The sequence below is a fragment of the Orcinus orca genome, chromosome 11, assembly GCF_937001465.1.
Source record: "Orcinus orca chromosome 11, mOrcOrc1.1, whole genome shotgun sequence".
In the NCBI taxonomy this organism is placed as follows: domain Eukaryota; kingdom Metazoa; phylum Chordata; class Mammalia; order Artiodactyla; family Delphinidae; genus Orcinus; species Orcinus orca.
The window spans coordinates 43018463-43030740 of NC_064569.1; the positions used below are offsets into that span (position 1 = coordinate 43018463).

Consider the following 12278-nt stretch of genomic DNA (forward strand, 5'->3'; position numbering starts at 1 on the left):
CTGTCCCTGCAGGGGGTCCCGTCCAAATGGTGCTTGGAGATCTGGGCAGACCTGGTTTGGGAAAGGGGGAGTACCCCTTCCTTTCTTTGGCTCTTCCCTTCCTGGCCTACACACCATTGAGAGCTTTCCAGGGTTATCCACATAGGGATAAAGTCAGGAATTCCTGGCTGAGTGCCCTGGGCTGGAGACATTAGAGTAGGAGAGGACAGAGGGAGGAGACCCCAAGTCCCTGGGTTTGGAGGCTGTGTTGGGAGGAAGTTGGGAGCCTGGACCTTTGGCCTCTGTCTCTGCTACTCCCTCTTTAGAGTTTAAGCCTCCTGTGACCACCCCAATTCCCCCACTCCTGCTCTCCTAACTCCTTAAGTCCTTGATTCTTTCTACCCAATCATTTATAAGACTCTCCAGTACTCCAAGGAACAATTTCATAACCTCCATGAAAATAATGGAGCTCAAAATAATCATTGCCAAGGAAGGAGTTCAGAGAAAGTTGGTTATGGGTGAAACAGTGTCTCTAGGTGTCCAAGGATTGTTAGAATCACCTGTCCTGACCCTTGGCTTTGGATAAGTCTCTTAACATAAAGAAACATTCATTCCAGGTTGGACACAACCTGCCTGCATATCCTGTTGACCCAAATTGTGTGGTGGTGCTTGAGTGAGAGTTGGTTGGGATAAAGTCTAGTTAAAGGGTGGTGGGAAAATGGAAGTGTTAGCTCACAAGACATTAACAGTGATAATAACGATTAGTGGACCACTTTCCCGTTGGTCCAGTGCTTTCTCATGGATGTCTCACAACAACCTGAAAGGTAGGTTTTATGACTGCCATTTCACAGATGAGGAAACCAAGGATCAGGTGACTGTGTGTGGGGTACTCAAGATCACTTAGCTAGTGAACAGGAGAACCAAGATCTGAACCCTGGGCTGTCTTCATTAACTGATACTGCCTGAGAAGGTGTTCAAGGTCTCTAAAGTGGAAGCCAAGATGACTGATTGCCCCATATACGTCATCTGAGTTCATAAGAAGGTGGAGAAGACATTCTAGTAAGTGTTAAATATTTTGGGAGAAATCTTAGTAGGAATATTCTTCCCTTGGCCACCACAGCTGGGTAGTTGGGTAGTAGTTAGCATTGCTGGGATTAACCCTTCTCTCATTCAGGGAACATTTATTGAGCACCTGGTATGTGTGATCTTCTGACTGACCACACCCTCCCCTTCCACAGGCCTCCTCCCCTTTTTGAGATGGGTATAATAGGGCTCTGGGGTCCTGGGCAGAGGTAGAGCCCCAGGCAGCTGGACAGAGATGGAGCAAAGGGGGGGGGATGCGGAGGTGAGAGCCCCCCTACAGCCTGCACAGTGCCCAGAGGCGGCTGCAGCAGCAGCCCCAGATTTACAGCTGTCCTGGCTCTGATGCCATAAAAGCAAACGATCCTTCTCTGTACTAATTTCTGTGTAATTAGATCTCTCCTGGCATGGAAAGTGGAGAGTGGGGGTGGCCAGAAGGGGAGGGGTGCCAAGGACTCTTCACAGAGGTGGGAGGAGGGACTGTGGGACACACATGGCTTCATGTGGCACAGGGATGGGCTCAGGGATCTGCATGCACTGTGACAAAGATGGAAAATGCAATCATGCACACGTGGAAGGCAAGGAGGCAGATGAGTCCTGATGTGACAACACCCTTGTGCCCAGGATAGGGACAAAGCTGGGATCCTGCACAAAGATCCCGAAGCCAGAAGAATAACTCCTGGGTAGTCTGTGTACACACAGGAGGAACTGAAATCCTCGGAGGAGCTGCACACAGACTTCCCCACATGCAGCTAGATACTAAAATCTCACAGAGAGGCCTGAACAGTAAAAAATTTGTGCAGACACATCACATTTACAAAACAATATACACACACATTTACCTGCACGAAAGCAGATACACACTTCTCTTTTTTTTTTTTTTTTTTAAATTAGTTTATTTTATTTATTTTTGGCTCTGTTGGGTCTTTGTTGCTGTGCGCAGACTTTCTCTATTTGCGGCGAGCGGGGGCTACTCTTTGCGGTGCACAGGCTTCTCGTTGCGGTGGCTTCTCTTGTTGCAGAGCACGGGCTCTAGGCACGCAGGCTTTAGTAGTTATGGCTCGCGGGCTCTAGAGCGCAGGCTCAGGAGTTGTGGCACACGGGCTTTGTTGCTCCGCGGCATGTGGGATCTTCCCGGACCAGGGCTCGAACCCGTGTCCCCTGCATTGGCAGGTGGATTCTTAACCACTGCGCCGCCAGAGAAGCCCCCACACTTCTCTTAAATGCAAAACTTATAGCATCTGCATTAAATAGGAACTCAACAAATGTCTGTTTCCTCCTCCACCCCCATCCACTGCTTGCCCACCTAATAGAGGCAGAAAACTAAAAGATGCAAAAAGCCTTTTTTTTTTAAAAGCGAGATTCTCTTTAAGATACTTGAAGATGGATCCTATCAAGCCAAGAAAGAAAGAAAAAAAGAATTAGAGGAATGTGGGGATGGCTAAAGAGGGAGCAATCCTGGAATCTTCCCTTTCCTCGGGAAGAACAAAGTCTCAAACCGGAAAAACATAGAGTTGTTATTATTGCTATCCCCCCATCCCACCCCATGGTGACAAACAATGGCCATGGGTATGGCAGTAATGTCGTTCGGAACAGCACTTCTACCGAGCTAAGTATTCATTATGCACTGCAGTGTATTTGTGGAGGGACCTCAAAGGGCCTCTTATCCAATCTCCCTCTGCAGCCCAGATTTCTTTCACAGTAAGCCTGCCAGGGCATCAGCCAGCTTCTGCTTCAATACTTCTGCTGAAAAGGAGCTCTTTACTTCATAAGCAGTTTGCCCCTGTCACTGGACTGCTGTAATGGTTAGACTGTTCTGTGGTAGAATTGAAATCCGTCTTCTTTTAAATTTCAGAATATACTATTTCTAACTGCCTGTTATTTCGAGTTATTCTAATGTTTTAAGACCAGTTCAATCAAAGCGTTAATCATCCCCCCCACCACAGCAATAACAATTAGAAACCCATTGGAAAATCAGGAGATTCTGATCTCCACAGATGACTGTCATGTACTTATCTTAAGCCCTTGTTCTAGTGGGTAATTCCTGATTAACCTGAGTAATGAAAATGTATCACAATAAAGAAAGATTTGTCATGCCTTGTTATCACTTCATAAGGCTGTCCTTCTAGATACCTGCCATAACATCAGGATATTTCTATCCCAATAAAACATGATCATGATGTGCTTGGCTAATAAAAAGGAAAAAAGACACGCATTAAAAATATGTTTAAAATGATTTGCATGAGTGATGTAAATATAAACCACCACCATCATCATTGTCAACATCATCCTCAGTTTATTTGCCTTTTGAAATCCCTGCCCGACCTTGTGGGTTGAGGTAAAGGAAGAGAGAGGCAGAAAATTAGCATCTATTAAATGCTTCCTGTGGCCAGGCACTGTGCTAAACACTAACAATAACCCTGTAAGATAGGTATTCTTATGACCTTACAGGTGAGGGAATGGGGCTCAAAGAAGTTAAGTACCTTGCCTGAGGTCAGACTGCTAGTACAGGGGATCAGGATTGTAACCCAGGTAAGTCTGCTTCCAAAGCCCACACTTTCCCCCCTAAACTCGGACAGGTTAATTTTACTTTGATGCAAGCAGAGCCTCACTGAGTGGATTTATACACTGACTTGACGTTGGTGAGGAGTATGTTGGGCTCAAAGACCTCACCCTTCCCAGTCTGGACTCCCTGCAGGGGAGCCAGGGGTTCAGAGGCTGAATATTATGGCCTTTGTGCCCGGTCACATTACTATCATCACCCAGGGGTGCCCGTATATAACTATGGGTGGTGCTACAGGCACCGTCACTGCTGTACAGTGACATGCTCACAAAACTCACTGTCACATTTAACCCATGCCGGGACTCAACAGAGGCTGGCTGTTCCTTCCCTTCTCCCAGTCGGTGGAGTGTGCAGCCAGCAGGGGTCGCCAGCACACCAGGAATGACCACTTGCTGGGCCAGTCTCCTTCTGCCCTAACAGGACAGAATATTCCTCCTCCTCTGCTCTTCTCCTAAAATCTCTCTCTGATCCCTCCCCTTTCCTGCTTTCCCTTTCTAGCCCCCCTCCCCTTCCCCAGGCCTTGTAGCTTCTTATCCGCGAGCTGGATAGTTGCCCCTTATGCAGCACCTAAACTGCCCAATCCCAGCCTAGACCAGGGACCAGGGATTCAGGCTGTCATCCTGCTTTAGTGATGCCAGGGAGCTAGTAAGGAGCTTGGAGTGCCCAACCTTCTGGTTCATCCTTGACCAATTAAACTTCTCCCTCCTCTCAGTGCCTTCCCAACACCCTGTCGTGACCGTTCTTTTATTGTCCCAATGTTCGTGTAAGGATGTGTTGCAAACATCCTCAGACTCCCAGGGTCCTTTAGCTCCCCCATCTTGGGAGAACCTAAGAATGAAGGAGGAGGCAAATCTCTGGTGGAGTGGGTGATCTGCGGCCTGTGGTTTTTGGATGAGAAACCATGATTTGGGGCATACAGTGGAGGGACCCATGTACCCTGGCTCACAACGGAAAGAAGGGCCAGGTGTCTGCTCCCTGCAGGGAAGCTGTGGCTGCCTTCTGGGAGTGACATCTCTCTGATCTTTTCTGCCTCTCCCCTCCCCTGGTGTAGCAGCAGCGCCCCAGCTTTTCCATGCCCCCTTCTCTCTGCAGCCCCCTCCCCGCAACTTCTGGAGCCCAGTGATTGGCGGCTGCCTGCTGCAGGGCCGGCTGGGTTTATGGCTTTGTGGCCGCTGGGGAGAAAGCGAGGCCAGAGACCGAAAATGGAAACCCACCAAGAAATTGAGAATGATGAAAGAGTAAAAGAGAGGGAGACCAAGACAGAGGCAGAAGGACCTCGAGAATAACAGATACCCCAAATCAACATGATGAGAGGGACTAAAGCAGAGATGGACCCGAAGAAAATTATAGAGATGCTGATAAAAGAGGGGGAAAATGTAAGAAGGATGGGGTGAAAAGGAAAAGAAAAGCAGACAGGAAAACAGTCGGATAAGTCCTGAGAGTAGGGATGTGCAGGGCTTTCCAGGGGGATAGGAATTGCTGGTAATATGTAGAGGGTGGGGTAGACTTCTAGGGACTCCCAGAAATTCTGATACAGAAGAGGCCAGAAGATCTTGCAGTTCTCCTCACACCTGTGCTCCCATTCATCCATTTTAGCCTTTTCCATGTTCACACCCTCCTGAAATTTTAGAGGTTATTACAAAAATGTCCTCCTTAAGAATGATCCGTGATCTAGTGTGGAAGGATCTTGTCCCATTTTCCATGAAATGAATGGGAAAACTGAGGTCTGGGATTTGGGAGGGATTTTAACATTAGAGCTACATTTTTTTTGTTTTAAGATTTTTTTGATGTGGACCATTTTTTAAAAATCTTTATTTAATTTGTTACAATATTGCTTCTGTTTTATGTTTTGGTTTTTTGGCCATGAGGCATCTTAGCTCCCCAAACAGGGATCAAACCTGCACCCCCTGAACTGGAAGGCGAAGTCTTAACCACTGGACTGCCAGGGAAGTCCCTAGAGCTACACTTTGTTGCACATGAATTAACTTGCAAGGTTGTTGGCTCTCTGTCATGGCATCTTGATTGGCGCATACCACATTTACCTTATGTTATAGTAATTTCTCTGTATATCCTTTGTGCTAATATATAAATAGGCTCTTTAATAGCAAGATCTGTGTCTGCCCTTCTTTGTGGCACCCATAGTGCCTTGTTCTTGTTTATTAAGTGAACCAATTAATGGCCACTAGAGATGTATAAGCAGAGGTTGGATGAATATCAACTAGGGGTGGAGTCCAGGGAATTGCTGCACTGAATGAGAAGTTGGAGATATATCTCTAAGCACCTTTTTGGTTTTGAGGTTCTATCAGGCCATGTATAAGAACCTGAGTTTGCTGTTTCTTTTCCCAGTTCTCCAGATATGCAGGGGTAAGGCAGACACAAAGTGGGAAACCCCAAATTCCAAAGTAACTACTGTGGGTGGAGCTCTGTACAAGGCATTTTACACATCTGATCTCATATAATCATCACATTAACTGTTCCGGGTAGGCGTTATCCACATTTTGCAGATGAGGACTCAGAGAGGTGAGGTGTTTTGCTCCAGGTCACATGGTTAGGAACTATGACAAATTAAGTCTAGAGGTCTCTAAAGCCTGGTGATTGCCACAACACCGTGTTTCTACCAGTTTGAGAGATTTCCAAGGTTTCAGAAAGGCAAAGAAGGAGTTGAGAAATGGGGAAAACAGGGAGAAGACATGGCTTCTAAATTTACGGTTGGGAGAGAGATTCGGAACTCTAAGCTGGGAAAAAAAGTACACTTTTATGAGAGTTAGAACAGGACGTTTCTGCTCTTACCTGATTATCAACAGACCTGGAGAAAGAGGGACAGGGACAGAGATACCCAGAGGTCGGGTATCGAGCACTGGAATCTCTTGCCATAGGTTCTGGCGTTGGGAGCTTGAGACATACGGGTGCCTATAGAATGCAGTCTTGGGAATTCCAGGCATTTCTCTTTCTGCTAGGAGGGTTGTTGGGAGTCTAGGGATGTCCAGGTTGTGGGTGTCCTATTCAGTGTTAGTGCTGTGCAGTAGAAGTTCTTTTTTTTTTTTAATAGAAGAATGTCTTTTTATTTATTTATTTATTTATTTATTTTGGCTGCATCGGGTCTTTTAAATTTTTTTTTTTATTTTTATTGGGCTATAGGGGATGGGTTGGGAAATATCTCTGTAAGTTATGCCCTACTAGGGAAATGTCTATTCTCATTTTCCTGCGATAGCTTTCGGAGGTTTTTCTTTTTCTTGGAGCTGTTGCTCTTGCTGGCAGCAGCCTCTTCAGGTCCACTGCTGAGAGGCTCCTCCTTGGAAGAGCATTTCCTCTTTTTCTTGGGGACCCTCTTGTTTCCTGACTCTTCAGGGTCACTATCTGGTTGCTCTTTGGGGAAAGATTTCTTCCTCTTGGGAAGACTTCCACTGCCAGCTGTCTCTTCACGATCACTACTAACCAGCTTCTCCTCGGAAAAAGATTTCTTCTTTTTGGGTTTGGAGGAGACGGATGGGCCTTCCATTCCATTCTCCTGAGGAGCCTCCTGGGGCTTTTGCTTTTGCTTCTTTTTGGGTCTTGCACTTGTCTCCTCACATTCCTCCGGGGTCCTACTGCTGTTTTCTGAAGACGCCAGGGCAATCGCAGCCAGCCTTTTCTTTTCCTTCTTCAAGCGTTTCTTCTACTGTTTCTCCAGCTTCCTAGTAATCTCAGCAGCTGCTTCCTCTGCCCGAACGATTGCCTCCTTCACGACATCCAGATTCTTTCGTGGAATCTCTCCAGTCTCATAGGACAGCCGCTCCTCAACTTGTTCTCGAAGCTTCTCCCCAAATACACTGGTAGGTACCTCAGAGAAGCAATCGATTCGTGAGGCAATACTGCATGTGTTTGCCAGGTATCGGGAGATGCGGCCTCTGTTCTGGGCAGCCGCTCGGCCAATGAAGGTAGAGTGGAAAATGAGTTCGTATTTTGGGGTGTTACCCCTTGTCTTCAGGGCTCTGGAAAGTTGGTCCCTGTGCTGGGCCCATTGAATCACTCAGACACCAGGACTGGCCATCACTGCGTCGGGTCTTAGTTGCGGCATGCGGGATCTTTATTGTTGCGGCGCGCGGGCTTCTCTCTAGTTGTGGCGTGAGGGCTCCAGAGCTCGTGGGCTCTCTAGTTGAGGCGCTCAGGCTCAGTAGTTGTGGTGCGTGGGCTTAGTTGCCTTGCAGCATGCGGGATCTTCGTTCCCTGACCAGGGATCGAACCTGCATCCACTGCATTAGAAGGCGGATTCTTTACCACTGGACCACCACGGAAGTCCCTGTGCAGTAGAAATTTAATATGGGTCATATACATAAAGTCTTCTAGTAGCCACATTTTAAAAAGTAAAAAAGGGGCTTCCCTGGTGGCACAGTGGTTGAGAGTCCACCTGCCGATGCAGGGGACACGGGTTCTTGCCCCGGTCCGGGAAGATCCCACATGCTACGGAGCGGCTGGGCCTGTGAGCCATGGCCGCCGAGCCTGCGCATCTGGAGCCTGTGCTGTGCAACGGGAGAGGGTGAAACTAACTTTAATAATATATTTTATTTAACCCAATGTATCCAAAATATTATATCCCTTCAACATGCAATCAATATAACATTATTTTAAATTCATTTTTCTTTTTGGTGTTAAATCTGAGATTTGTTATGCAGTTTGCAGTTGACAAATCTCAATCTGTACTAGCCACATTTCTAGTGTTTAGTAGTGGGGAATTCCCTGGTGGTCCAGTGGTTAGGACTCTGCACTTCCACTGCAGAGGACATGTGTTCGATCCCTGGTCAGGGAACTAAGATCCCGAATGCCTTGTGGCAAAAAAAAAAAAAAATCAAGTGTTCAGTAGTGGCATGTGGCTGGTGGCCACCATAGTGGAGTGCAGGCTTAGAGCGTGCCTCGGGCCTGCAGGATCTTTGATGTTAGATCCAGACATCTTGGTTCCCACCCTTGATTCTTCTGACACCTTGACATAGGAGTCCTTGTTCTTCTATGAGTATGGAGACATAGTCCCAATTCCCACAGGTCAGAAGAATTGCGTGTCTATTGCAGGGTATCTATTGCAGGCTCTGTGAAGTCCAGCTGCACAATAACTTCCACCGGCAACACGCTCCTTAAGCGCCTCTTGCTGAGCTGCTAGTGACCTCCTGGCTGCTAAACCAGCCGTTTCCAGGGATACTTTCCCTGGCTTCTCTGCTACACCTGCCGCCGCTGGCCTTTCTCCTTGACTCATCTGTCCCCAGTTGCTTCCTATCTCTCTGATCGATCCTTCTATCTTCTCCGTGATTCGGCACTCTCCATCCTTCCCTTCCATGTTGATGGTCTCCTAGGTGCTGCCCTTGGTCCTCTTACCTCTCACTCTACATGCAGGGAGACCTGGGTAATCTATCTTCACTTGTATCACCTTTATTTACAAGGATCTTAAGTCTCTATCTTCAGCTCTAAACCCTTCTGAGCTCCGGACTTAAATATCTATCCAATTGTCTACTGGAGTTCTCTCCTTTGAACGATCCCAAAGACATTGGGAATTCAACAAGACAAAACGGCACGAATCATCTTTTCCCTCAATGTATGATTTCTCCATTTGTATTATTAATTTGGTGAATGGCATCACTGGTTATCTGGTCATTGAAACCAGAAACCTGGGATCAACAGGACTCCTTCTGTTCAATTCCCATATCTGATTATCAAGTCCCATTAATTCTGCATCCTGAAGAATTCTGCTTCTTTCCCTCTTGACATTACTTAAGTTCAGTGCTCACTGTTTTTTGTTTTTTTTTTTTTTTGGTTGGGGGACCTTGCCATGCGGTTTGCAGGATCTTAGTTCTCTGACCAGGGATTGAACCCGGGCCAGGGAAAGTGCCAAGTCCTAACCATTGGACTGCCAGAGAATTCCCTAGTTCAGGGCTCACTTTCCTGGCCTGGGTTATTACAGTGGATTCCTAACTGGTTTCTTTGGACTTTCATGGTCCGGCAATAGAGTGTAAGCTCCTTGAGGGCAGGCATTCCTATCTGTTCATGCAGATTCCCAGTGCCTAAGACAGCACCTGGCACGTAGTGGGCATTCAGTGAGTATTTGTTGAGGAAATGTATGAGTAAAGGTCTGTTATCCGTCGTTCCAGCCTCACTTCCCACATCGCGTCCAATCCTCATTCGGCAGCCCTGAGTGTTGACATTTCTGAGTGAATTAGGTCTTTGCCGTCTTGCCCCGTCTGCCTGCACACTCTGGGCTCCCGTGTACACACTGTTTAAGACTCAGCCCCCACATCATCACCCACAGGAAGCTTTGTCTTCCGAGTCTTGGTTAATTAAGTACCTGTTCTCTGTGGTCCCACAGCATACTGTGCATATCTCTAAAGTAGCGCTTACCTTGTTTTCTTCTATTTGTTAGTTTATGTTGACTGTGAGCTCTTTGAGGGCAGGGTTTTTGACTGTTCCATCTCTAGTCCCAGCAATTGACCCATAAAGAACACTCCATAAAGTTCTTTTGAATGAACGCATGAAATCTCTTTTTTTCCTGTAAAGATTTTATTTTTTAATTTTTTAAAATGTAGAGTATTTTGCCATTCTTTTTCTTTTTTTAAATTAGTTTTTATTGGAGTATAGTTGCTTGCATGGAATCTCTGTATCCTAACTGACATCACATCTTGTTCTTTCAGGCCACACAGGGCACTTCAAAGGTACTGGAATGTTTTTAAAGCTGGTTAGTAAGTCCAATAATGTGCACTTTATTATTCCTTATCCCTTGTGTATGGACATATATATCTTCTTTTGTATGTATGGAGTATTTTATTAAAATAACTTAAAAAATTACTTTTGGAGGACTGGTCCTATGTGCCAGTTTCTGTACTGGACTTCAGGGACAAGAGATGTACAAACACAGAACCTACCCTCAAGCTGTTTATAGTCGAGAGAGAAGAAAAACCTGTGAACATGATATAGTGAGTTTTTACAAAGTGCTATGTGTAGTATCACAGAGGATAATGGAGGAAATCACGAAAGGCTTCACGGAGGAGCTATCTTTTGAGCTGAGGCGAAAGCATGTGTTCAGAGGCATGCAAGAGCAGTGCCTATTTCTGTGGAGTGGTTGTGTAAAACTGGACTCCAGGGTTCCTTAGGGTAGGATGGGGAATGGAAAGGCAAGTTGGTGAAGACCCTGACGGGCACGCTGAACGATCTGCACATCGCATTCCTGTAGGTAACAGGCAGCCATTGTGGTTCTGTAAGTGGGGAGTGATGTTTGGATTCATTCATCTCTCACCAAATACTGACACCTGAGTTCCTATCTGCTGCTACTTGGTCTGAGCCCATTCAGGTCCATCACTTTCTGCAAGAATACTGGGAAGCAGAGGGAGAGAGACAATCCCTTACAGGAGGGATACAGTAGGAAGGCTGAGTTGCCAAATACCGCATGGTGAGTAGGAGAAAGAACTCCAGTTGGATCCCAGCTGTCTTCCCTCCCTGCCCATGCAGTCAGTTACTCTCCCCTGAGCTCCCTGTGTTGGAGCCATGCACTGGACCCTGGGGTAGACAAATCGTAAGTGACGAAGAGAAATGTCTCTACATTTCTGGGGAACTCCTAGTCTGAAGGTGCCGACTGCACACTTGAAGACATACGAAGGGTAGAGAAAGGAGGGACTGGAAACTCTAGATACCCAGGTTAAGGGGTCCAATGAGGGACTGGGGGACTTCGTGGAGGAGGGGAGTATGGAACAAGTTTGGGAAAGTGAGGCAGCACTGGGCTGGGGGGAAAGGAAATAGGTGAAAATGACCCATGCAGTTTTGGAGGTGGGAAAGAACAAAACTTATGCTGCAGTCGTCGTAAGTGCTTTTAGTCTGGCAGTGTCTGTGTCAATGGCCTTGTGCGGCTACCCATGTGGCTCCTGCCGGTGTGTGTGTGCGGCTTTGCAGGGGCTGTGGGATGGCAGTAAAGGCCCTGGGTCCCTTTTTCTGTCGCCCTTCCTCCTCTTCTGCACTGGGGGGGGCACCCTTCTAGAAGCAGGATGTCTGGGTTCCAGGTTCTTCCCTCCCCAACCTCCCCCAGACATAAATCACAAGCGATTTCATTAAATGCACCTCCTGCTGGGGATGTTGGCTCATAATTCCTCTCTGATTAACCCCCACAACCCCGGCAAGTTTACAGGCCAAGAGAGGGAGGGGATAAGGGGGAGGGAAGAAGGAGGGATGGGGGGAATCCCAGGCCGGTGATGGATGCCTCTGTCAGCCCGCTCGTATTTATTAATAGTCTTAATACGGGAAGCAATAAAGGAAGAGAGGGATTCTATTAATTAAATCATTGTTATAATTAACTTTCATTAAAGTAGGATCAATAAAGAGGAGTTGAGATGGAGAGAGGAGAGATCCATTATCTCTAATTTCCTTGGAAGGGATTCAGGGAACGAGATGGGGTTGCTAGGAGACAGCAATGTGAGGGAAGAAGGAAGGATGTAAGATGTCACCCAGGTGGGGTTGGAAGCGGGGCGGGCAGGAGGGTTTCAGGTGGATGGAGAGAGGGGATGGTGGGGGTGGCCCACCCACAGGCCCTGAAGGGAATGGGGGTGGCTGATAAGAGAGCTATTGGGATGGAAACCAGGGGGCTGTAGGCACAGTTAATGCCAGGCATTGCTGAGCACGTGGGTCCTTAATACATGCTTTGTGATGCTGT

General features: G+C 47.0%; 1 protein-coding gene across 1 annotated transcript; it reads right to left on the bottom strand.

Moving 5' to 3' along the window:
- Nucleotides 1-6773: 6773 nt before the first annotated feature.
- On the bottom strand, nt 6774-8927 carry LOC101289490 (nucleolar protein 56-like). The gene is given in 2 exon segments (XM_049694931.1): nt 6774-7630; nt 8714-8927. Coding segments are annotated over 2 exon segments (1056 nt in total). The 3' UTR covers nt 6774-6788.
- Nucleotides 8928-12278: the final 3351 nt, after the last annotated feature.